The sequence below is a fragment of the Canis aureus genome, chromosome 9, assembly GCF_053574225.1.
Source record: "Canis aureus isolate CA01 chromosome 9, VMU_Caureus_v.1.0, whole genome shotgun sequence".
Lineage (NCBI taxonomy): Eukaryota > Metazoa > Chordata > Mammalia > Carnivora > Canidae > Canis > Canis aureus.
In genome coordinates, this window is record NC_135619.1 from 5,104,875 (window position 1) to 5,130,332 (window position 25,458).

Sequence of the window (25,458 nt, forward strand, 5' to 3'; positions counted from 1 at the left end):
GAATGCAAAGGAAGTCACTGAAGGAAATTAAAAGTGCTATTTCAGTGAACACATGAATGATGAGAGAGCAAAATCAGTCTATTGCTGATACGGAGAAAGTTTTAGTGGTCTGGATAGAAGATTGAAACAGCCACAACATTCCATTAAGCCAAAGCCTGATCCAGAGCAAGGCCCTAACTCTGTCCAATTCTATGAAGACTCAGGAAGGTGAGGAACCTACAGAAGGAAAGTGAAGCTAGCAGAGATTGTTTCATGAGTTTTAAGGAAAGAAGCCATTTCTGTAACATAAAAGTACACGGTGAAGCAGCAAGTGCTATTGTAGAAGCTGCAGCAAGTTATCCAGAAGATTTAGCTATAATTATTAATGAAGGTGGCTACACTAAACTACCTTCTTTCTTTCTTTTCTTCTTCTTCTTTCTTTTAAAGAAAGAAAAAATCTTTTAAAGATTTTATTTATTCATGAGAGACACACAGAGAGAGTCAGAGACACAGGCAGAGGAAGAAGCAGGCTCTATGCAGGGAGCCCCATGTGGGACTCGATCCCAGGACCATGGGATCACGCCCTGAGCTAAAGGCAGATGCTCAACCACTGAGCCACCCAGGGGTCCCTTACCTACAGATTTTCAATGTAGATGAAACAGCCTCTATTGAAAGAAGATGCCACCTAGGACTTTCATAGCTAGATAAGAGAAGTCAGTTGCTGGCTTCAAAGCTTCAAAGGCAGGGTGACTCTTGTTAGGAGCTAATGCAATGGATGACTTTAAATTAAAGCCAATGCTTACTTATCATTCCAAAGATCCTAAGGTCCTTAAAAATTATGCTAAATCTACTCTGCCTATGCTATATAAATGGAACAGCAAAGTCTGGGAGACAGCACATCTGTTTACAACATGGTTTTATTGAATATTTTAAGCTTATTGTTGATACTTACTACTCAGGAAAAAAAGATTCGTTTCAAGATATTGTCACTCATTGACAATGCACCTGGTCACCCACAGCTCCAATGGAGGTGTGTGATGAGATGAATGTTGTTTTCATACCTGTTAACATAACATCCATGGGATCCCTGGGTGGCGCAGCGGTTTGGCACCTGCCTTTGGCCCAGGGCGCGATCCTGGAGACCCAGGATCCAGTCCCACGTCAGGCTCCCGGTGCATGGAGCCTGCTTCTCCCTCTGCCTTTGTCTCTGCCTCTCTCTCTCTCTCTTTGTGTGACTATCATAAATAAATAAAAATAAAAAAAAACATAACATCCATTCCATAGCCAATGAATCAGGGAGTAATTTTGACTTTCAAGTCTTATTATTAAGAAATATATGACATTAGGCTACAGCTGCTGTAGTGATTTCTCTGACAGATCTGGGTAAAGTAAATTGAAAACCTTCTGGAAAGGAGTCACCATTTGAGATGCCATTAAGAACATTCAAGATTCGCCAGGAGAGGTCAAAATATCAACATTCACAGGAGTTTGGAAGAAGTGGATTCCAACCCTCATGGATGATTTTGAGGAGTTCAAAACCCCAGTGGGGAAGAAACTGCAGATGTGTAGGAAATAGCAAGGGAATTAGAATTAAAAGTAGAGTTTGGTTTGCTTCAATCTCATGATAAAACTTTAATGGATGAGAAGTTGATTCTTAGGATATGAGCATAGAAAGTAATTTTTTAAAAGTTTATTTATTTAGTTTTTAGCAATCTCTACATCCAACATGGGGTTCCAACTCACAACACTGAGATCAAGAGATGCATGCTCCTCGACTGAGCCAGCCAGGTGCCATAAGAATGTGATTTGTTGCAATGGAATGTACTCCTGGTGAAGAGGCTGTGAAGACTGCTGAAATGACAACAAAGGATTCAGAATATTACATAACCTGAGTTGATAAAGCAGCTGCAAGGTTTGAGAGGATTGAATCCAATTTTGAAAGAAACAGCATCACATGCTACAGAGAAATCATTCGTGAAAGGAAAAGTCGAACTCTTATTTTAACAAATCGTCAGAGCTAGCCACCTTCAGCCCCCACAACCCTGATCAGTCAGCAGGCATCAACAACAAGGCAGGACTCCCCATTACTTGCTGAAAGTTCAGATGATGGTCAGCATCTTTTAGCAGTAAAGTATTTTTAAATTAAGGTATATATATTGTTTTTTTAAAATTCTTTTTAGATATAATGCTATTGAACACTTCATATAGACTACAGTATGGTGCAAACATAACTTATATGCACTGGAAAACTGAAAAACTCATTCACTCACTTTATTGCAGTGGCCTGGAACTCAACCCACAATATCTTCAAGGTATGCCTGTATATACTTAGCTATAACCAAAACACATTTCATGCATGAATCAAAATTTGACAGCGATCTGGGAAACTGTCAAGGGGAACCAGTGAGCAGTGAGTACATTGAGAGCTACCGCCCCCTTGAGCTCTAACATGATTCTAAGATGGGCTGCTAAGCCCACTTTCGGAGCATATTATACTCTTCTGATTCCCTCTTACTGCATAATTAATGAAGAGTTAACCACATCTTGGCTTTCTGTCCCAGGTCTTTGCATTTCAGTAGGGGTGAGTCACAGTAAGAACTTTTGTTTGGGGGAAAAAAGAGTAAGGACATGACCGTACTTGTTATAACCAGAGGCAACTCCAGAATATCAAGATAAGAGTAGTTCAGGGGGCAATGACCTGATTAGAAATAGGGGCTAGGGAACTTGTCCAAAGCTGAGTATACAAAGCAAGGACATGACTTTAATGGAGGTTGTACGCATACACCTACAGCAATAAAAAATAGTGTTTCTCCAAGCTTCATCCACTTAAAGTTGCGAAAAGGTCAATTGTCTTTCTCAAACAATGAGAAGCCCAGGAAAGCCCGAAGGTAATATTTTTTTTTGGTAGGGTTGCTGATGGGGACCTGTAAAAATAGGCTGGTCCAGGGCTTAGGGCCTAAAAAGAGGAGCAGGGAGTGACCAGAGATAGACGGCTGGCCCCCAGACTCTACCATTTCCTAGCCATGTGACCTTGAGAGAGTCACTCCATATCTCTGAGCTTTGACTTCTGTATATAAGAAGCAGTGATACTGATAATTAGCCACAGGTTTATTGTATGGATGAAATGACATAACATATAGGAAGCCCTGTACCAGATGTGAGTGTCCCACCTACGTCCCCTCGGGCCACCGTGGAGGTTGCCTATAGACAGTTCCCATACACACCAGAGGCTGCAAATGTTCTCTGCCTGAAGGTGTTCTCTGGCCGTGGAAGTTTGCTTGGCCCTTTTGGCCATGGAAGTTTGCTTCGCCCTTTCACAGAACAGACCAGAAGTGCTGGGAAATCCATGCCTCCAGGAGACACCCTCCATGAGGGAAAGGAATCCACAGGTAAGTACTCCAGCTTTCTGCAACCAGTGGAACAATTCTGACTTGCGTTCTGCACCGTCTCTAAACAAGTCCCAGCAGGGGACTACCTTCAGTGGTGCCTGGCTCATCACCATACCCTTCATTGGCTCTTCTCCTTTCTTTGTCTACTTCCTTGCTCCCTCTTTGTACTTCTTGGGATCATTTCCAAATGAACTCTGTGTACCAAATCCTTGTCTTAGGGTCCGCTTTTGGGAGAACCCATCAGACCCATGACTCCTTGAAAGGTATCCATTGATGGTGCGTAGGTTCCTCATCAGAACTACAAAACACAGAAATTATTTTAACAGCTATATTCTCAATTCTCCCAAGGATAATGCATAATTAGTACTATTCCAGGGGCATGCAAGAGACGTTAATTCATTACATATTGAATGCCTTAAGACATTTGGGCTTAATTTTCTCTCGCTCTGTCTCTTTTTAAGATTTTATTTATTTATTCATGAGAGACACAGAGAGAGAGGCAGAGACACACAGTCAGAGGGAGAAGCAGGCTCCCTGCCTGATGTGGGACTTGATCCCAGGAGTCCAGGATCACACCCTGGGTGGAAGGCAGGCGCTAAACCGCTGAGCCACCCAGGGATCCCCTGGGCTTAATTCTCTTACAGAACTCTATCTGTATGCAAGGATAATAATGGCACCTACCTCATAGGGCTGTTAATGTAAAACACTTAGGACAGTGCCTAATTCTTAGCAAGGTTTCTACAAAGGTTAGTGTTTGTCATCATCCCCCAGAGTTGTGTAGTACAGAATATTAATTGTCCCCCAGGATCCCCTCTTCTTTTAGTAGTCAGAACCATTTCCAATGGATGCCCAGCCTCCCTTTCAACAAAGTGTGTCCATGTGCCTAAGTTTTAGCCAATGGGTTGTGAGAAGTGATCAGGCAGGTTCTTTATCATATTCTTACAAAGAAGCTGCTTGGCCTCCATCTATCCTTTGTCCCCTTTGCCATGGTAGAGAAATATTGAAAACTTAAGTAGCTACCTTGGTAGCAAAGACAGAAATCTCATATTGAGAATGACAGAGACACACCACTATTTACTTCTGGGCTGTGGTATATGGGAGAAATGAGATCCCATTTTACTCCACTGTATTTTAGGTTCCCCCCTTCCCCAGCAGCTTATTCTTTTTTTTTTTTTTTAAAGGTATTATTTATTTATTTATGATAGTCACAGAGAGAGAGAGAGGCAGAGACACAGGCAGAGGGAGAAGCAGGCTCCACGCACCGGGAGCCCGACGTGGGACTCGATCCCGGGTCTCCAGGATCGCGCCCTGAGCCAAAGGCAGGCGCCAAACCGCTGCGCCACCCAGCTTATTCTTACCTAAGTAATCCAGCTCAAATCCCAAAGAGGAGATCAAGGGGTGTGAGATTTTTCTATCTTTAATTCTTCTATTGTGCCTACCAGGTGCCTGGTACTATGCCAGGAACTGAGGTCACAAGATGATCAGGATGAAGACCAAACACCACAGATCTCAAAGCATAATGAGATAGAAGGATTGAAAGACAAAACATTCAACCTTCTGTGATAAGTGTTGTGGAGGCAGAGAGGAGAGAGGAATTACCTCAAACCCTAAATTACCTCAAATCCCCGTCAAGCCATCGGGGACAAAGTGGGATGGTCATTGGGAGGCATTCCAGGAAGAGGTAACAATATGTGAGAGATCATGGGCATTTGGGCTAAACAAGTTCTAGATCCAATTTTACCATTCACTTGTCATGTGTCACTTTAACATCCTGAGTCTCATTTCCCAAATCTGCAAAGTAGGATCGAAACTTCCATTTACCTCAGGCTGAGGGGTGCCATAAGAGCTCAAAAACGAACATTTTGAAGAGCTATAAAGCATAGTGCAAGTGCTAGTTACTGTCATTGTCATCTTAGAAGGCTAGTTTCGGACATTTTTGCTGGTTGGTTATGCTCGGCTTCACGGGATAAACAGGATCAGGCTCCTGGAGAACTGAGGCTCTTGGAAGGGTGGCATGGGCTCTCAAATTTCCCTTGAGGGCAGCCCAGGTGGCTCAGCAGTTTAGCGCCGCCTTCAGCCCAAGGCCTGATCCTGGGGACCGGGGATCGAGTCCCACGTTGGGCTCCCTGCCTGGAGCCTGCTTCTCCCTCTGCCTGTGTCTCTGCCTCTCTCTCTCTCACGAATAAATAAATAAAATCTTAAAAAAAAATTTCCCTTGAAAGAAATCCACTCTGCTTGGGAAGTGGTCCAACCTTCTTCATGGCAGTTGGGCAATGAGTACTAATGAGTCTTAAAAATATCCATTTTTAAAGATATGAGGAATTCACCTACTATTACACAAAATAATCACAGATGTCACAGAGTTTGTGTATAAGATTGTTGTTTAAAATAGCAAAACCAACCAAACAAAAAAAGCCCAGGAAATATATCTGTACATTAGTCAAACACATTGTGGCACACAATGAATGTTTGTGGACTGCTATACTCAGGACACGGGTAAGTCTGTGTGATAGGCCTCGGGAGAGGAAATGTGTTGCCGTCCTCTGCAAGCACGTTCAGGACGACCCCACATCAGAAAGGTGTGGTGCATATATTGTCAGTGCTCAGCTGAGGTCTTTCCCTGGGAACTGCCCTTTACAAAGGGAGCTGCCTCAACAAAGACCCTAGAATACTGCATATATTTTAAACGTAGCCCCACCCCTCCCCAACACACTCATCCCCCTTTCCTGCTTCATTTTTGTCCATAGCACTTGTCCCCATCTGACAACTGTGTATTTTACCTCTTTACTTCTTCATTGTCTGTCTTCACCCTTTAGAATGTAAACTCTGTAAGAATCAGATATTTGTCTGTTTGTTCACTGCTGTATCCTCCACACCTAGAATAGCTGAGTGCTGTTTTAGGGTGTTCTAAGCACACAGTAGGTGCTAAACAAATAGCGTCTGAATGAAAGAATAAATACATGAAAAAGATCTTTCAGTGTCCTCTGAGTTCCTGCCAGGTCTTCCTTGAGGGGCAGGAGTGGGCGCAGGGTGGGGCAGGAAGCAGGGAGTAGTAGCAGCAGATGTGGGGAGAGTGTCTCAGGAAGAAGGAGGCTCTGGACAACACCAACTGATGCCAAACCGTAGCCCAGATACCAGGTTCACTATGGCACCGGGGTCAGGTGGCAGAGGGCTTCCGACGTGTCATCCAGGTTGGGAGCAGCAGTGGAGTCCTGGGCAGAGGGACACAAACCCAGAAATCAGCCCGATGCACAAAACACCCAGATCTTAACACTCAGAGAAATGTGAGAGCTGTTCTCAAATATACAGTGGGTTAGGTTACCAGCAGCAGGAAGGCGATCCTAAGGGGCTGAACTGGGGCTAATGAACAGACGTTAGGACAACTCCTATTTTGGTTTGATATCAAGAACTGTCCCCCATTCCTCCTTGCCAGCCCCCACGAGGGCCAGAGTCTGGGGTTCACTCATTCATCCCTGGATTGAACTCGACCCGTAGGTTCAAGAGTCATCTGCGAACTGTGTTTCCTCTGCGCCAGGTGCGGCACTCAGCACTGTGAGAGCGATGCCCAACAAACATTTTCAAATACATGAATATAGACCCCGTTACAGACTGCGACGGGGGCCCCGGTGGCTCAGCGCTGAGCGTCCGCCTTCGGCCCAGGGCGCGGTCCCGGGGTCCCGGGGTCCCGGGGTCCCGGGGTCCAGTCCCGCCTCGGTCCCGGCACGGAGCCCGCGTCTCCCTCCGCCTGGGTCTCTGCCTCTCTCTGCGTCTCGCATGAATGGTCACATAAAATCTCTTTTTAAAAAAAGTTGTTAAGGCCCAAAACTGGGTTGGCAGTTTTGGGAGAAGAGAGACCTTCTCCAAGGAGGGGGTCGGGAGGCCTCTCCGGGGCCCTCTAGGTACGTGAGGAGCGCCAGGCGGCGGGAAGGCCTCGGGCTCCGAGATGCGGGGTGGGGGTGGGCGTGGGGGGGCGTCCCCGTCCCCGTCCGCGTCCCCGTCCGCGTCCCCTCCCCGTCCCCGCCCCCGTCCGCGTCCCCGTCCGCGTCCCCGTCCGCGTCCCCTCCCCGTCCCCGTCCCCGTCCGCGTCCCCGTCCCCTCCCCGCCCCCGCCCCCGTCCCCGTCCTCGCCCCGCGGAGGGCGTCTCAGAAGCATAAAGCGGCGCGTAGAGCCGGCGGGGGCCTCGGGCGCGGGGGGCCCTGGGAACGAGCCGCCCGCGGACACAGCAGCCGGCGGGACCGTCGAAGGTGCAGGGCGACAGCGGCGGGCGGCGGCGCCCAGGAGCACGAGGAGCGAGCCTGAAGGCGGAGCGAGCCGCGGCCGGACCCCCAGGGGTGCGGGCGGGGGCGGGGGCGGCGCGATGACGTCACTTCCGGGGCCGGGGTATATAAGCTCGTGCAGGCCGGGCCCGCGGAGAGAGGCGGGTGGGCCGCGGGCGCTGGCAGACGGGGAAGCCGAGCCCTCCGCCGCGCAGTTCGCGCCAGCGCCGCTGCCACCCGCTCCCAGGCCGCGCGCGCCGCCAACCCTCGCCAGGGTGCCCGCCGGTGCCGCCCCCGGACCGCCCGCCGCCCGCCGCCCGCCGCCCGCCGCCCGGGCCTCGGGCTCGCCATGCGCTCCGCCGCCGTCCTGGCCCTTCTGCTGTGCGCCGGGCAAGGTGAGCGAGCGCGGGCCCCGCCGGCCCCAGGCCCAGGCTCGGCCCCGTCCCCCGCCTCCCGCGCGGCGAGCGTTCAGCACCGCGGACAGCGCCCCGCCCCCCGGACCCCGCGGAGCCCCGGCCCCAGCCGCCCGATGTGTGACCCGGGGGTCGGACCCCTGGCGCCCCCTCCCGTGTCTGGGCTCGGCGTCTCGAGTGCCCGGGGGCCAGTCCTGGCCCGCGCCGTGCTGCCCAAGGTCATGGGCGAGATGGGACCGCCGCAGGCTCCCGCCCTCGCGTCTTTTGCTCTGGGCTGCTCCCTCTCCTTGTCGTCGCTCACAATCCTCCCCCTCCGGGGTCCCTCTTCCTCTCCCCGCCTCCTTCCCCACCCCAGTCCCACTCAGCCACTGGCCTTGTTTTCATAGCACTGGCCTTCAGCTATCCCCCACCTCCCACAAACCCAGAGCAGGAGCCTTCCCAAAGGGAAGCGTCAGGGAGCTCAGTGCAGCCCCTGGGGACCATCCCCACGGGGGCAGCAGCCAGGGAAGGGAAACAAAACCAACCCCAGCATCTCAGTGGGGGCGGGGGGGAGTTTTGAAGGAGAGCACGGGGGTGAATGGGCCCCCTGTGAACCCAGTCAGGAAGGATTGGGCTCTCCTCTTGGAGCAGAGGCATGACCCCAACTCTCTCTTTCTCTTCCCAGCCATTGCCCTTCCTGTGAGCAGCCCGGTGAATAAAGGGGACACTGAGGTAAGAAGGGGTACGGGAATGCCCCAGGGTAGTGGGTGGGAGGCCCCCATGAACACCTCACAGCCAGGTTTTGGTCAGCTGCAGGAGTGAGTCTGGCATAAAGCCAAGAGCCAGCACTGCGGCTGCTGAGCCTGGGGACAGCTTGTAAAAGAAGATATCAAAGATTGCTAGATTTCCCTGCCATCCCGCTGTGGGGACTTCCCCAGCTTCTTCGGAGCTGGGTGTGCTGCCGATGGGGCCTGGCTCTTAGCTACTGGGCCAAGATGCCAGGCTTGTTGCTGTGAATGCTCCAAATCTGCAGGCCCTGCATGAGCTGCTGGGGGGCACTTCTCTGTGGTTATGGTTGTCCGCAGACCTGCAAGAATGGTCTTGACTTCTCTGGCTCTGGCTTCCCTCTTTGAGCTTCTCCTCCTCCTCAGGCTCTGCCAGCAATCCCTCCCCCCCCAGCCCCCCCCCCCACCCCGGGCTGCATAGGCCCTCAGGCCCCAGCTCTCCCAAAGGCCACGAAAAAAACCACTCTTGAGCATGGCTTCTGCACCCAGGGGCCTGGCCATTGGGGCTGATGGTAGACGTCAGCCAGGAAAGGGCCTTAGGAGATACTAGTGGGAACCTGTAGCCAGTGAGACGATCTCTGTTGGGTGTGTACTTGGAATTCATTCATGTCTGGGCTGGGGTTCTTTTTCCAGTCTCTGGTGCTTACAGACCCTCACTTGCAACTCAGATACATTTCTACCTTTTCAGGGCCTGTTTTCTTCCATTCCAGAGGGGCTATGGTTAAACCCAAAACATCAAAGCAATTTCAACCTCTATTTGCTCAGTTATATTTCATGTGTTTTCCTTGCAGACAGGCCTATATGTGGGCCTCTACCACTGTGTGGTTTTGGTAAAATTCCTTAATTTTTCTGAGCTGCCCCTTTATCCACCTATAGTATTTCCCTTGAGGGAAATTGTGAGTGTAGGAATCATAGATGTAAGACACCTGGCAAATAGCAGGTCCTTGGTAAATTGGCACCCAGAGCTTCCCCTCTGAGCTCCTTATTATTCTTTGGACCCATACCCAATTTCTCTCTCTCAAAGTCTGTCCTCATGGACTGCTGATTATCTGATATTCCCAGTGTAAGGTCGACAGCTACAGGGGGAGGCAGGGTACAGGCTGCAGGGCCCTTCCTACCAGATCCTTCATGGTCACCATACTGGACCCAGCAGCCTGGGGTCTGGGGCACCATAACAGCTAGTGAAGACCTAAATATTCCATCCTATGATGCTGTGACTACTGCAGCGCCTGTTTGCCAGTTTGCCATCCTCAATTTTTGGATGGGTTGCTTTGGCATGACATAAACACAGCCTGCCACCCCCTCACTCCCCACCAGCATTGCCTAATGCATGTCTGACACCTCCTGCTTCTCTGCCCTGCTCTAGGCAGCCAAAGCAGGTGGAGAGTTGTGAATCCCTCCCTTGGTGTGTGTGGCACTTCACACTTTATAGAGTGTTTTCCCATCTGTGTCTGATCACCCTGGGAGGGGAGTTGGGAAAGTCTTCTTGCTCTCATTTTACAAATGAGAAAGTTGAGGCTCAGAGAGGTCAAGTCATATGTTCAAGATCACCCATTGTGGATACAGCATGGCAGCTGCCACTACCTTCAAATATCCATGTATCAGCTGCCTAATTACCCACTGCACCTTGCTGGGCACTGGACAAAACGTTCAGAGATATGGCTGCTGTTGGCCTGGGGCAGGCACCCAGGTGTAGCTGATGTGAGCCCACATCCAGCCACAGGATTTATCCCCAGGGTAAATATAAATCCAGACCATGAGGCTGTCACTCTCTGCATGTAACAACACCATGGATTTTGGGAGAGAGTGACCCAAGTCCTGTTTCCAGACAGGGTAGAGCTAGGGAAGGTCTTTGCTCTCTGGGCTGTCCAGAAGTACTTCCTGGAGGTAGTTGACCTTTGAGGCACCTGCAAGACTAATGTACTTCTAAAAGACATACCTTAATGCCCAGGAGCAGCTTCCCCATCGTTAGAGAGACATGTGGTACTGGGTACCCAGTACTCAGCTCCCACCATGTCTCACCTTTGAGGGGTACCTGCTGGCTATATCATTAGAGTGCCTGGCACATGGCAAACACCATCTAAGGGGTTTCTATTATTGCTCTTATTGTCTGGCTGGGAATGCAGAGCTGTGCGCCTGAGACAGGCATCCAGGGACTCCTGAAGACAAAAGCAAATGGTCCTATGTTCTCATTAGGAATTTGTCCTGGAGCTGAGCCCCAAACACAAACCAGCCCCAGCGTGCCCCCACTCTCTTCCTAGGTGATGAAGTGCATCGTTGAGGTCATCTCTGACACACTCTCCAAGCCCAGTCCCATGCCCGTCAGCCAGGAGTGTTTTGAGACACTCCGAGGAGGTACAGGCAAGGCTGGGGGCGCCGGGGTGGGGGTGGGGGTGGCGGCGCACTGCCCCTGGGGCTGGGAGGTGAGGATACAGGTCTGTGGCTTTTGGCAGAATTCAATGATTTAATTCAACAGTCACCGATCAAGTGCCTGCCCTGGTTGGGCTTGTGCTAGTGTTGAAGTGGTACAGGGAGAGGAGGGGGTGGGGGGTGTCACAGCTCCTGGAGCTTGCAGACCAGCAGATAGAACAGATAGGAACACAATTAACTAGAATTCTGGGTGGAATGAAACCAGGGCCGGAGCAGCAGGCCACCTGGTCTACCCTGTGGACAGAGATGTTGTGTTATGATCTCTCCAGAGCCAAGAACAGCTGGTGCCCGGCAGATAGTCTGTAGGTTTGTGATGAGGAAAGGAGTGTTGTGGGCGTGACAAGGACGGAGTGTTTCCAACTAGGCAGTTGAGTCTTGTCCAGCTGTTGGAGGGTCCACCATTAGCACTGGGGGCGGACCATCCGGGAAGAGTCAGAAACCAACGGATAGGAAAGTCAAGAAAGGGTAGAACACGGTGTAGAGACAACCCCGGCCGCACCTGAGGGCCTGGCCTCTCCCGCGGAGGCCTGGGCGCTGGGCTGGCTGGTGCCTGACCTCTTGAGGCCGTAAGAAGCAGTGACGTTGGGAGGGCAGCCAGTTCCACTGTTCTCTCAAGATGCAATCTCGCGGCTGCTCCCCAGGTTTTCAGTTTCCAAAATAAACTTGTGCTCAGCTGAAAATTGATGGTAATCTCTTTCTCGGCTGTTCTCTGGAAACCACTCATAACGACTCTCCCTCCTTGCAGATGAACGGATCCTCTCAATCCTGCGACATCAGAATTTGCTGAAAGAGCTCCAAGACCTTGCTCTCCAAGGTATTTTCCAGTCTCTGCATAGGAATCTGGATACATTCCAGTAATTGATAGAAAGCCAGGATGGAAGTTTGAGCAAGGTCCTGTTTCTCTCTGACTCAGTTATTTCCCTGCCAACATAGAGGAGGAAGGTGGGCTCTTCCCTGTCCCAATTTGTCATTGATACAGTTAAAGAGATAAAAGCCCAGAGAGGTTGAGTGACTTGTCCAAGGTCACACAGTAAGTTAAGGACATGCCAAGATGTAGCTCTCCTGATACCCTGCTGTCTCTGGGTATCAGTCATCTCGGTGGGGGTACTTTTAAGACTACGTTGCAGTGTCTGTTAACTGAAAAGCAAATTGGTCTCCAGGAAAAAGGAGGGGCCCATTACCACTTGTGAGCTTCTATTCAAGGAGTAGATGGGGAAAGCAAGGTCTTGCTTGCCCCCAAAACACAGACCAGACTCTCAGCATGTTTTAGAGTCGAGTATGTCTTTCTCTCCGAGATTCAGAAACATCCAGTGATACTCTTGGGAATGGAGTGACTTTGTGGGGGTAGTGAGCTCCTTGTCACTGAGGCTATGCAAGCAGAACCCAGATAGGATGCTGGGATGGAGAGTTAGGCTGATGTCATCCCGTGGATGCCCATGCCCAGATCGCTTCCCAGATTCCTTCACATGTGGTTCATGAGAGTCACGGAGATGTCCCTGGTACATTGAAAAAAGATGGGTCCTGGCCTTGCATCTTTCCAAGGTGATGTCCTGTGGGAAGCGGCCGCTGGCGCTGTGCCTCTCCCCAGGCACTGGCCCTCTGCCAGAGATCTGCATCTACGTCCACCGAAGTGAGGGCTCACTTTCGGGGCTGGGCTTCTGTGGGTGCGGTGAGGTGGGAGGCGCGCAGGCTGCTCTGGCCCTGGGAAGGCCGCAGTCTAGGGCCCACGGGAAGACCCACCACGAGTGCAAATGGACGGCAGGCGCCCGGTCACGCGGCCACCGGGAGCCTAAAGTGAGTGCCTGGCGCGGTGCTGGCTGGGGCCTGGCTACCACCGCCTGTCTCATCCATTTCATCTTCAATGACCCTGGTGGGTTTTTTTTAGCTAAACATTAAATATTTTATTGCAATATGATAATTTAAAGCTTAAATATTGAATGACTGACTTATTACATTTAAATAATTAAATCAAGTCAACGGAGACTGTTCCAGGGGTACGTGTCCTGGTGTGTCTGCACACATGGATGTGCGTGTCCAACACGAACCTTCTCGATGCGCACGCGCATCACTGCTCTCTAGTAAGAGTACGGGATGAGGCTACGTGTCCGCCTGTCTGCCCGCCCGCGCATCCTCCCGTCCACTCCCTCTTCTGCACTCAGACTGTCTCGTGGGCACCCGCACCTCGGCTAGCTCGCCACCCAACATCACATGGTGAGGAACGAGCCACCGGGAGGCGTGACCCGAGGCCCACAGCCGATGTGCCGGCGCCTCCACCCGCCCCAGGGATTCCCAGCCTGGTGAAAACTGCCGCAGCATCTGCAGAGGTGGCCTGGCCGGGGGGCCGTCATCAGGAAGCGGGCACGGGTGGGGACAGAGGCAGGAGCCCGGGGCCCAGGCAAGGAGAGGGCCGCCTGCAGATCCTGGCAGAAGCTCAGGCAGCTGCTGCCCAAGGACCAGGCCTGACAGGGTCCTGGAGGGACCTGGTAGGAGGGGTCCTACCAGTCAGTACTGAGGGGCCCTCACGCTCTGCTCCCCGGACCCTCGGCTCCATCTTTGTTGCTGTTGGAGGCAGCAGGTGAGGCTTGTCCTCGTTTCCCAGGTAGGAGAAATGTGTGCGTGGAGAGGGGCTGTGGCTGCGACGGGCCCTGGCTGGGAGGGGGCGGGGAGCTAGCACCCCTGCCCCCGGACTTGGCGCTGACTCATCCCACCGGGCAGGCCTGGAGCACCACGTGCCCGGTTTACAGAAGGAAAGGGACGCCGTCACTCGCAAATATGCCAGGGCTGGGCTTAGCCAAGTTGGACTTTGTTCTTCTTTTCTTTTTTTCCCCTCCTTCTCTCATACCAGGTGCCAAGGAGAGGGCACATCAGAAGAAACACAGCAGTTCTGAGGATGGACTCGCAGAGGCTCCTGACAAGCAGAATGACCAGGCCGAGCGGAAAGGTCAGTGCTGCCAGTCTAGCCAGAAGTGGGGGAGAGAGGATGTAGGAGCAGTACTTATAAGGATTGGGAGGGGTTAAGGAGCCCCTCCGTTAGGGCCTGTCAGGCAGCTAGCTCTCATTTTAATCTATCCTGCACAAATGGAGAAACTGAGGCCCAGTGTGTTTTAAGCAGCATCACTACAGATGCACCTGTCCCCCGGGATCTAGTGGTGCCTCAGCATCAGTCCTGTTGTACAAGGATCCCAGACTCAAACACTAAATGAACCTGGATCATCTTTCTTGAAGCCAGAGAGCTTCTAAGGTCAAAGAGATCATGGCTTAGGTCACGGGGGATGCCCCAGGACTCGTCCTCCCACTTGGCAACAGCCACAAACCACCTCCGCTGAGCCTGCCCTTTGCATGTGGAAGGTCGGGGGACAGGCCAGTTCCAAGGATCAGGGGTCTCTGAGGGCTTTCATTTGGGGAGGCAGCTATGCGTCACCTGCATGTGACACTTGGAGGCCCTACCGCTTACAGACAGTGAGCATGGACAGGTCACCGTGCCTGTCCACGGGTCGGGCAGCGTTTCTGTAGATAGGATGGGGACACTTGGACCTGGGGGCCCAGAGTCAAGTGGTAGAATGTACTTGGTTACACTGCTGGGTTTACTTTTCCTGGTTAAAAGGTACCTTCAAGGCAGCCACCAGAAAATGCCTTTTAACGAACCCATACAATTAGGGATGGAGCACTTCCAAAGGACACTCAAGGCAGAGCAGCTCATGTGGAGGGGAGAACAAAGCTGCAGCAATGGTGTCTCTTACACAGAGAGGTTAAGGCACTTGCTCAAGATCACATAGCAATTTAGCTGATGTCCTAATTTTTAGTTCTGGGATCATTTTCAAGGTCTTTATTTTTTTTAAATCACTTCCTGCTTTAAGAAGTAGAATTACAAAGAAAGAAACACATACCCATTGTGCTGGGGTCAGACCCAGACATGGAGCAGGTAACACTAATTGTCATGAGTGTCTCAGGTGGGACTCACTGGAAGCCCAGAGATTCAATGACTGAGTTCTGAAATCGGGGGAGACCCCAAGTGCAGCCTGGTCCTCAGGGCCTGTTGTTTCTGCAGAGGTGACGGGAGAGGCATCCCCCAAGGATGCTGTGGAGAAAAGAGAGGATTCTAAAGAGACAGAGAATGATGGAGACACAGACGGAGCCAGGCCCCAAGCCTCCCAGGAGCCTGGACGAGGGCCCCAGGTCGAGGGGGACAGCCAGGCCCCAGGGCAGCAGGAGGCTGCCAACACTCGCTCCCTAGCCAGCCTTCCCGGCCAGAAACACCCAGACTCACAGGCCGAGGAAGACAGCGAGGGCCTCTCTCAGGGCCTGGTGGACACAGAGAAGGGCCCGGGTGCAGAGCAAGGGCAGCAGGCAAAGCGAGAGGAGGAGGAGGAAGAGGAAGAGACTGGAGAGAAGGCTGCGACTGAGGAAGAAAACCCCACGGAGGCACTTAACCCCCACCCAAGCCTCGGCCACCAGGAGACCCACAGGGGTGAGAGTATGTATGATGCCTGAGGCCTTAACAAGTGCGTGGGGGAGGGGGGACTCACCCACACTCTCATTCCACCTCCACTGCAATCCTGGGAGGTCGGTATTAGCTCTTTTCCACCTGGAAAACGGGCTCGGAGGGGTTAAGTAATCTGCCCAAGCTCACACAGCTGATTTGTAGTAAAAGCAGAGATTCCAGCCCAGGTTTGTGTGACTCCAAACCCTGCATCTCTCACTCACTATTCTACACGGCTCCTCCCCTCCAACCCAGGAGACGAGAGGGTGAGTGGGAACAGAGGGACAGGTGAAAACGGGCTGGGCTGGGGGACGGTGTCAGCTTCACCCAGGGTCTAGGGGAGCTGCTGGCTCCTCAGAGGGCCTTGTCAGGGACCTTCCTGGCTCCCCAGCTGGGGCCCCGTGATCGGGGACTTCTGGGAGGAGGGGCCCATAGAACACGCAGGCTCTGGCCAACCTGCCTCTGAGCTTTCGAGAGGCTCTTGCAAAGTGCGGTATCAAGACAGCCTTTGCCTCCAAGTAGGATCATCACGGGGAGGCTGGGCTGGACCTGGCTGTGGTCTGCGGTCCCAGCAATGGCCACAGGCCCTGGGGAGCGGCAGGGGCCAGCGTGGTGCTCCCGCCTTCATTCTCCTGCTCTTGTGCACCACCTGCTCCAGGTTGGCCCGAGGCTCAGGCTGTGGACGAAGCCGGGAAGACAGGGGCTAAGGAGGCTCGGCCCCCTGAGGGAGAGGGAGAGCGGGAGCACTCCCGGCAGGAGGAGGAGGAGGAGGAAGAGGAGGAGATGGCAGAGGCCCCTCGAGGCCTCTTCCGGGGCGGGAAGAACAGGGAGCTGGAGCAGGAACAGAAGGAGGAGCAGCTCTCCAAGGACTGGGAGGGTGCCAAGCGATGGAGGATGGACCAGCTGGCCAAGGAGCTGACGGCCAAGAAGGGGCTGCAGGGGGAGGACGAGGACGACGACCCCGACCGTTCCATGAAGCTCTCCTTCCGCGCCCGGGCCTACGACTTCAGGGGGCCTGGGCTGCCGCTGCGTCGAGGCTGGAGGCCGACCTCCCGGGAGGACAGCGTGGAAGCGAGTCTGCCCCTCCAGGTGCGCGGCTATGTGGAGGAGAAGAAGGAGGAGGAGGGCAGCGCCAACCGCAGGCCAGAGGTTGGTACGGGGCGGGCTCCAGCCCCAGGCCAGGCCTCCAGAATGCGGGCCAGCCAGATGTGCGGTCCTGCCCCGCGGAGGGGACATGGCCAGTCCTCGGGGGTCAGAGCCCGAAGAGGCACACAGATGGGGCGGGGTGGGGGGCTCTGGGGAGCGGGGCAGGGCGGGGAGGGCAGGGGGGTAGGGGGGTGAGTGAAGTCTGGCTCACAGGCTGCAGGCGGCTTGGGGACATGTTCCGGGCAGGTAGGTCTCTGTCCCGCAGCGGGAGGGGCTGGAGTGAGTGCAGCTGCGCAGAGGGAGCTCCCAACGGAAAGCGCCAGGCAGGGGCCGGCCTGGGGAGGCCCGACTGGCCCCGAGAGTGGGTAGGGCCAGGCCCGGGGGCCCTAGAGGACGGGGAGGCCAGGGAAGCCCCTGCACTCTGATCCAGCAACACCCCTCCTGGGAGGCACACTTTTCCCCCTAGGTTCAGACCCTGCCTCCTCTCCTGAGGCAGGGCCGGCCACGGGACCTCAGGCCTGGTGGGGAGGGGGTGAGGGAGGCACGGAGGCCCCAGAAGACCTGGGTTCTGCCTCTTGCCAGCTGTGTGACTTTGGGCAGGTCATTCCGCTTCTCTGAGCCTCTGTTTCCTCCATCTGAGAAATGGGAGCAAGGTGACCTTCCTTGCTCACCTCATTGTTGTGGTCGGAATATAGGAGCATTCACAGCCTGGCTACAGGCAGGGCTACCCCGTTAGTTCGATGGTGTGCTGGGACGTAGCTGCAGAGGTGAGGAGGCGGAAGCTGGGTCCCCGGCGGGCTGGCGACACTGCCCTGCAGCTGGAGGCGGCCTTTGGGGTCTGTGGTCCAGCCCTTGCTGCCCTGCAGGGCAGGGACCTCTCCGTGGCCCCAGTGCCGTCTGCCCATCCTGACACAGACGTGGCTCCTTCCTCAGGTCCCAACCATCTTTCTGGGCTGTGACCAGGTTCGTGGTACCTCCTTGGCAGCCGGAACCAGGATGCATCCCCAGGAAACTGCCCCCACCTAGCTTTGGTCCAAGACAAGCCTGGGCACCTCTGAGCACCCCTCCCCCCCCCAGAAGCTGGAGATAGCGGAGTGCCGGAGTGCCGTGAGGGGCCTGCCAGCTTCCTGTCTCCACAGGCAGAGCAATGGGGACCCCAGAGCCACGAGGGCAGGGCAGGGCCTCCTCCCCCCCAGCCCCAGGGTCTCCTCAGAAATGCTCCAGCATCACAAAAACTCGCCCCAGGGGCTGCTCCAAGACAAAAGCTCTAGGGCCCCTAACCATGGCCCGGTGGATTACTCCATGTCCTGCCTGGCATCCAGCAGGGACCCAAGGTCACCACCGGGGGCGGGGCATGGCCTTCCCTAACTGCGGCTCCAAGTCCCAGGTGTGTGGACACAGGTCCCAGCTCTGGGGGTCCTGGCAGCTCCCCGAGGCTGCAGCGCAGAGCAGGGCTCACGAAGGGCTGCCCTGCCTGGCACCACCCTGGCAGCCAGAGCTTGGGGCCCCTGTGACTGGGGCTAAGGATCCAGGCCCAGCCCCCAGCAGGTAGAGGCCGGGCAGCTCCTGTATCCCCACAGCCCCTCAGGCCAGGAGGAGCACTGGAGGCTTTGTGTTCCCTGGGTTCACCCAGAGCCACCAGGGAGGAGGCCACTGGGGGTGGTGGAGTCAGGCCCTGTCCCCTCCAGTTCTCTGCACAGTAACCCCCAGTAACCCCAGCAGGGCAGCATCTCTGTCCCCACGGTGTGAATGGAGCAGAGAGGCCGAGCTACCCATCTGAGACCACACAGCGGCCACGGCACAGCCAGGCTAGAGGACCGCGCCCTCCACGCCGCCTGCCTGTCCTGGCCTGACCTGATGTTCGTTTGTTCTCTCCTAGGACCAGGAGCTGGAGACCCTGACGACCATCGAGGCAGAGCTGGAGAAGGTGGCCCAGCAGCTGCAGGCGCTGCGGCGGGGCTGACCCGCCGGCCAGCCCCCCCCCCGCCCCCCAGGGCCCCAAGGCAGCCGGTGGTCCTGGCTCTGTTGTTCCCCCGCAGGTCCTGGCCAGGTGCGGCTGCTGGTAGGGAGGCCGCTGCAGCCTGCCCAAAACCCAGGCCACCCTGGCCCCCTCACCCCTTTCCTCCTGCTCCCAATTCCTGCCCCTGTGCGCCCCTCTGCAAGGGCGGACCCCTCCACGACTTTAACCGGTTGTCTTTTCTCGCGAGACACAAGCAGATTTCTAGAAGTTTCCTTCCCACCATCAGAGCCATTGGGTGCAACTGCAATAACTTCTAACCTTTTGGTGAAAGCTGAGAATTCCTGACTGTAATATATTCTTTACAAAATTTATCTAAGGAAAAATAAATCTGCTCTGGGCTCTTTCTGGTTTCTGTGACTGTTTCCCCCTCTTGACTCAGAGTGGGGGAGGGTGAGATGGGTCGGATTCAGGCAAAGGGACAAGGGGAGGTTTACTTCCCTGGAGCAAATCCTTTCTGGGCTACTTTTTTAGCCATGGGACTCTGGGTCCGCGACTTTGCATCCCTGGACGTCAGTCTCTTCATCTGAAAAATGGAATACTTATTTCCTCATCAGATGGTGACAGGGATTCAAAGGGCCCAGGGCCACAAAACCATGACGATGATGACATGAATCCGTGAAGGGTCTTGGCCACCTTTGGGCCTCACTGATGAGGCTGGCGGGGGGTGCCCACTGCGACTGCTAAGCACCCCGAGGCACAGAGGGACACCCCCACGAAGAGCTGGTGCCATAAGACGTTTATGTCTTCACACATTTCAAGGGCGTGCTCCACCCCCAACAGTGACAGAAATGACACACACCACATCAACCGTGTTCCACCAGGCCGTCAGATATCAAAACACCTGCTACCGAGGCCAGTTAACAGAGAAAACAAGAGGTCCCCTTGTCCCTGAAATAACCCACCCCAAAGATGGCCACCTGCGCTGTCATAATCACGTGGAGAAGCCAAACCCAAAGGGCCGGCAGATGTGTCCTGGCTCTTACAGAAGCCGTGACTCTACATACAGGATGTCCATTCGTAGAAACATCGTATGTGTGTATGTTCACAGATCAGATACAGAGCTGCTCAGGGTTCTGGGAAATGTTGCTTGTCGCTGGTGAGGAGGACTTAGCATTTGTCACAAAGCTCCGGTGTCACAAGAAACGCCACATTTTTGGTGAAGTCGCCATGCGAGGAGCTTTTTGAGAAAAAACAGATGTTGACAGGGTGTGATCCCACCAACAGCTCTGGAGGGAGAGGTCGGCCTCTCCGGCCCTCAGGTCACATCATGGATAAGCCTGCAAGTGAAGGGGAAAGGCAATGCTTTCTGGGAAAGGCCCCTGGGGGCCTGGGGAGGGGCAGGCGCTCGGGAGCAGGAGAGGGCGGCCGGGTCCAACCTCACTAACAGTCCTGGGAACAGCTTGTGTCTGGGGCGGGCGGGGGATCACCCCCAGCTCACAGAGGTGGACGCCCTTTCTCGCGGAGGGCAAGACCAATGGGAGCGCGGCTGCTCTGGAACCTTAGCCACGTCGATGCAGGCTCGGGCTCCTCAGGCTCGGGCTTGGGCTCGGGCTCGGGCTCGGCAGGGAGACGCGAGGGCTAGGGCGCAGCCAGGCTGACCCAGGAGGAGAAGCCCAGCCGCTTTGTCAGGCATCAGGCCAGCTCTCTGCCTCGTGGCCAGCCAGCACGTGGTCACGGAGCCATCAGGGGTCCCTCCACGTGAGTGAATGTCCAGGGGCAGAGGCACGAGCACACCCCAGGGGCTTGAGCCGATGTGGGCTCCCAGATCAGGACAAGGACACACAGTCTCCCCGGCCTCAGAGCGGCTCCAGGCCCGGCCCACCCCACCATGCACTGCAGAGCTCCGACGACTACCTGGGGAAGGACGCCAGGCCAGGACAACCCCGGGGCCCTCCGGAGGACAGGGTCAGGGGCCTGTGCACGGTCCGCGGAATCGCAGCATCTGTAAGCAGACCTGATCCCAGGGTCCTGCTCCACACTGCCCAGCGCTGAGACCTTGCAAGACCCCTGCCCCCGCCCCGCCGGCACTTGTTCCTGGAGCCCTTGACATCGGCTGTGTGCTCAGCAGCCCCGGGCACTGAATCCCCTGAAGACCCCTACATGCCCACCATCTGGCAAAGGAAGCTTGGGAATGAGAGTCTTGATGTCCTGATTCCCACAGGGCCGCTCCAGGCGCAACGCGTGCACAGCACAGCCGACCCCCCCATCCCCGCCAGGGGCCCCACAAGGTTCCAGGGCCTCTGGGCCAGAGGCATCAGCGACCCTCAGGAAGGAGCATCCTAGTGGCTGTGCATTTCCCTGACACAGACACTGCAAAGCCTGAGGAGACAGGAGGTCTGTGGAGTGTCCTGGGACCCACAGCTGTCAGTGAGGCCCCAGGGACCCCGCGAGGGAAGGTCTGGGGCCGGTGCACCACCACCGGCGACTCATGCTCCCTTCTCATCTGCTCCTGAGGCCCCTCGACCAGAGATGGCCAGTGTTTGCTGGACGGGTTCACAGCCGGGGCAGGAGCAGCCTGTGTGCTCCAGGGGCAGGCCTCCCCTCTCCCACCACCTGGCACTCCCAGTCTTTAGGAAGCGAAACCCTCCCTCGATTCCACTTCTGGAAACCATGGTCATCCTGCTCGCCCCCCGCATCGGGGCCAGTGGGGGAGTTACTTGCTGCGTGGGCCCCGGAGTCGAGCTTGGGTGACCTGAGGGGTGGACCTCAGGTACACAGGAGCACGGAAAGGCCTTGGGGGTCACATGGCACCCCCCCCCCCGCCCCCTGTTCTGAGGCAGATCAGGGTTGGAGTTTCATTTAAGAGAGTAAAACTGTTTTATTAACAGTCCAGAACAATGGAAATTTTTAGCAACATTTGTAAACACGTGTGAAATGCGGTTTGATTTCAGTAGTTTATTTTGGAGACAAAGCAGTGCAAGAGGCCAGCCACACTCTCCCGCTTCCCCGGGGCTCAGGGTTGGACTAGGAAAGGCGCCATACAGACATTATAATCAGGGTTCAACACTCAAGTCGTGTAAACGCGGTTAGTCAGTGGGTCCTCGGGTCACGGGGTTCCTCAGCCGGCCCAGCCCTGCCTGATGGCGGTCACCACCCGGCCCTTCCTCTGCCGGAGGGTGGGCGGTGACCCCCCCCCCCCCCCCCCGCTGAGCCTGAAGGTACTGCCGCACGCCCAGGCCTCGCAGCAGCGTCCTCACTGGGCCACAAAGGACAGCCTGGAGGCCTCTCCCACCTTCTTCAAGTAAAAGGGTATCTGAAGGTCATGCTCACTGGGTCCTTTGCATTTTGCCTTGGTTCACCCTGTCCCAGGGCTGGCGAAGGTCCTCGCTGGCCACCTTCTCTGCGGAGGGGCAGGTGGTGCCCCACCGGCACCGTGGGAGGTGCCCAAGGCGCCGGTGGCATCTGCCGTGCATGGAGGAGGGGGTGAATATTTCCTCACTCCTGGGGCCGCAGCTCCCTTCACACTTGGCCGGCTTTGCGCTTGGGGCTTATGGTGAGTACAGGAGGGCCCGCAGGGCAGGTGTCAGAAGACGTGAAGCGCAGAGGCAGCCCTCCTGGCCATGGAAGCAGGCCTCAGCCACCTTGATGCCAGGGGGTGCACTGGGTTGACTTCTCAGGCAGGCAGGCCCCACTGCGGGGCGCAGGGCATCCAGACTGCCCGTCAGAGGTCTCTGGTCTCAACTGCTCATCACACAGGAGGACGCTGAGGCCCAGCAACACCTGGGGTGATCTGTCCAGTCACAGCTCAAATCCTTGGCACAGGCAGGATCAGCCTGGGGCCCCTCATGGGTTCCAGGAGCCACGTGTGGTCAGGGAGGGAGCCCCCCGCCCCCCTTGCAGGGCTGCACGGGACCCATGCTGAAGGGCCTGGAGGCCTAGGGTGCCGGATGTGGAGACGGGAAGCCAATTCAAGGCCTCGGCCTCCCCTGGGAAGCATCGTTTCGTTAGTGGGCCACAGGTGGACCACAGCCCAGACCCTATGTGGGACCCCCCTCAAGGAAGGAGTGGGTGCACCTCCTGCTTCATCTAGCTCCTGCTCTGGGGAGCAACACCCAGCAGCTCCCCTGGCCACAGCGTGAGGCCCTGTTCCTCCCACAGCTGTGGAGGTGGCCAGCAGGAGGCAACAGAGAGGGGGCCGGGCCTGCGTGCCGGGGGCTGGAGAAGACAGGAGGAACCCCTCGTGCACTGTCAGCCGCCAAGCACCCAAGCAGGGGCGGCCCCCACGGGGTCCACAGCAGCCATGGAGACACACAGACGTGGATGTGCACACGCACTCGTACACACATAGCAGCCGCACATGCATACGCACAACCCACCTCACACTCAGACCTAGTGTTGAAGACACAACAAGTGTCAACCCAGTGAAGACATCTGCACAGCAGGTACCAGGTGGGATGTCCATCTTCCCCGAGGCTGGACCACTGGGGTGCCCTTCCACCTCCCCCTCCACCACCCCTTATTTCGATCATGACATCAGCAAATCAGGTTAAAAATTAAAAATAAAAACCAAACATAAAACAAGAAGAATCAGATCGCTGGGAATTCTTAGTAGGAGCATCGCTGCTGGGAGCTGCTTGCCCGGCAGGTGCACCCCGCGGCTCACGCCGCCCTCTGGTCCTGGGCTCCATGGCTACTGGGAGGAGGCCTTAGTGGCCAGTGAGGCCACGCAGTGCTGCTGGAAGCTGGGGGACACGGCTGCGGTGCAGCCAAGTCTCTGGTGTGGGAGCTTGGCAGTGCCGCCCGCGCCCATGCCGCCCGCATCGGCCTCCGACGTCCAGGGTGGGTCCGGGCCCATCATGCTGCCACAGCAGCCAGGGCCGGCGCTGCACGTCCGCTCGCCTGCCAGGCTGCCTGCCTGCTCCGCCAGGAGCCTGCTGTGCCTCAGTGGGGCCACATCCCCTGCGGCCGCTGTGGCTGTGCTCTGGCCCTGCAGGACGGTGGCCACGTGGTTCAGGAGGTCTGTGAAGAACTCGCTGACGCCCTCATAGCCTGTATGTGGGGGAGAGAGATGGGGTGGGGGGCGCGTTGAGCCAGGTTGGGGTGTCAACGTGGCTGCAGACAGAGCAGGCCCACCTTGGGGCTCTTAGAGTCACGGTGGGTGTGCTGAGGACCGAGAGACCAAGGCGTGGTAGGTAAGGGGACAAATTGGAGCTACCAAGCCTAGACTCAGAGTGGGAGTGGGGCCCAAGGCTAGTTCTGGAATTTGGCTGAGCCCAGGGCGTGAAATGCCATTACGCTGGAGTGGACGGGCAGACGCCCTGCATCCTGTCCCTCTCAGGCACAGCTTCGTGTCTCATGTATTCACCCCCATCCCCCGCAGTATGCTGTGATGCACGTGGGGGAAAAGGCGTGGAGGGATGGGGGACAGACACGGGCGATGGGGCATGAGGCATGGGGGACGGGAGACAAGGCACGGGGGACAGGGCACAGGAGATGGGGGGAAGGGGCCAGGCTTGGGGGGTAGGGGGACGGGCACAGGGGACAGGGCAGCTCCAAAGACCCACTGCACACATGCTCTATCACAAACAGCTCCTTCTCCACGTGGCCTCAGCTTCCTCCTCCGTAAACCGCGAGATCTCGGGGGGAGACTTGACCCAGCGACCCTGGATCGACAGCTATTGCTCTGGGAACAGTCTGCATCCCTCTCACCCCCAAGTCCCTGCGGGGGGACCGCTGTGCCACATCTCGGGGCATCAAAGCCAGCAGACCAAGACCAGGCCCCCAAGGGGCCCCTGCATGCCCACAACTGAGCCTTGAACACAGTGGGGCTCGGGCTCCCCCACAGCCCATGCTAAACCATGGACAGACACGAAGGCAATGTCAGCCAACTGCTCCTCAGGCCACCACTGAGCGCTGTGCCATCAGGGCCAGGACTCTGCCTACTCCCAAAAAATTTCAAAGACATCAGTGAATGGGCACCCAGCACCGTCCCAAACCAACCAAGGCCTCCAGGAACAGGGCAGAGAGTGTGCGCCTGCCTGGAAGGGGCTCCAGGCACTGCTGACTCCCCACATGACTGTGACCTCCACCACAAGGTGGGGCAGGGCAGAGGGAGCAGGACCCTCCAGGATGGCCCTCACTGCTGTCGACACAGGCTGGCTGAAAATAAGCCTCAGGAATGGGCAGGGCGCACTCGTTGTCACAGAAGAGCCCCCCCAGGGCCAGGTGGCAGAGGCGGCCTTGCCTGTCCACCATCTGACTTGTCCAGCAAATAACTGCTGTCGTTTTGAGGTGCCCAAGGCTTCAAGGGGAACACAGACGTGCCCACAACAAAAATAAAAATGGGTAAACCAGCTGACATGCCCCGTGCTTCTGTGTGCCCTTGCTCACTTTTCACAACGCTGTTCCCATTCTGCAGATAAGGAGACTGAGGCACGGAGTCAGGGACTGAGCCCATCAGCAGGGGGATGGATGCGGGAATGCGTGTTTGTGTTGAGGATTCCCAGGCTCAGGGAGAGCCAGCCTGCGGGCTGCATGCACAAGGGCCCCACTCGTGGCCTCCTCACCGCCCCAGGGGCTGGGGCCCAGGGATTACCCAGGGTTTAGAGGAGGTAAGAGCTCCCAGATGGCAGAGCCGGGAC

At 55.9% G+C, this 25,458-nt stretch overlaps 2 protein-coding genes and 1 long non-coding RNA gene across 7 annotated transcripts in view; 1 reads left to right on the forward strand and 2 right to left on the reverse strand.

Moving 5' to 3' along the window:
* Nucleotides 1-1,654: 1,654 nt before the first annotated feature.
* On the reverse strand, nt 1,655-7,320 carry LOC144320254 (uncharacterized). The gene is made up of 2 exons (XR_013385812.1): nt 6,149-7,320; nt 1,655-3,666 (listed from the first exon to the last, which is right to left on the reverse strand). It is a non-coding gene; the product is annotated as an uncharacterized LOC144320254 (long non-coding RNA).
* A 492-nt stretch (nt 7,321-7,812) lies between these two features.
* On the forward strand, nt 7,813-19,229 carry CHGA (chromogranin A). Of its 3 annotated transcripts, none has more exons than XM_077908550.1 (8): nt 7,813-8,019; nt 8,702-8,748; nt 11,063-11,162; nt 11,977-12,045; nt 14,077-14,172; nt 15,280-15,705; nt 16,370-16,860; nt 18,737-19,229. In XM_077908550.1, the coding sequence occupies exons 1-8, from the start codon at nt 7,974-7,976 to the stop codon at nt 18,818-18,820; spliced, it is 1,359 nt and encodes a 452-aa protein (XP_077764676.1). In that variant the 5' UTR covers nt 7,813-7,973; the 3' UTR covers nt 18,821-19,229. The 3 variants fall into 3 exon arrangements, with proteins under 3 accessions (XP_077764676.1, XP_077764678.1, XP_077764677.1); XM_077908552.1 differs by having other exon boundaries at nt 15,280-15,699; XM_077908551.1 differs by having other exon boundaries at nt 7,825-8,019; nt 11,063-11,156.
* Nucleotides 19,230-21,752: 2,523 nt separating this feature from the next.
* ITPK1 (inositol-tetrakisphosphate 1-kinase) overlaps nt 21,753-25,458 on the reverse strand; it is a 160,690-nt gene continuing 156,984 nt past the window's right edge. For all 3 annotated transcript variants that reach the window (XM_077908548.1, XM_077908546.1, XM_077908549.1), the window contains one exon: nt 21,753-23,866. In XM_077908548.1, the coding sequence (XP_077764674.1) occupies nt 23,508-23,866 (359 nt within the window). In that variant the 3' untranslated portion in view covers nt 21,753-23,507. The remainder of the gene's footprint in view (nt 23,867-25,458) is intronic.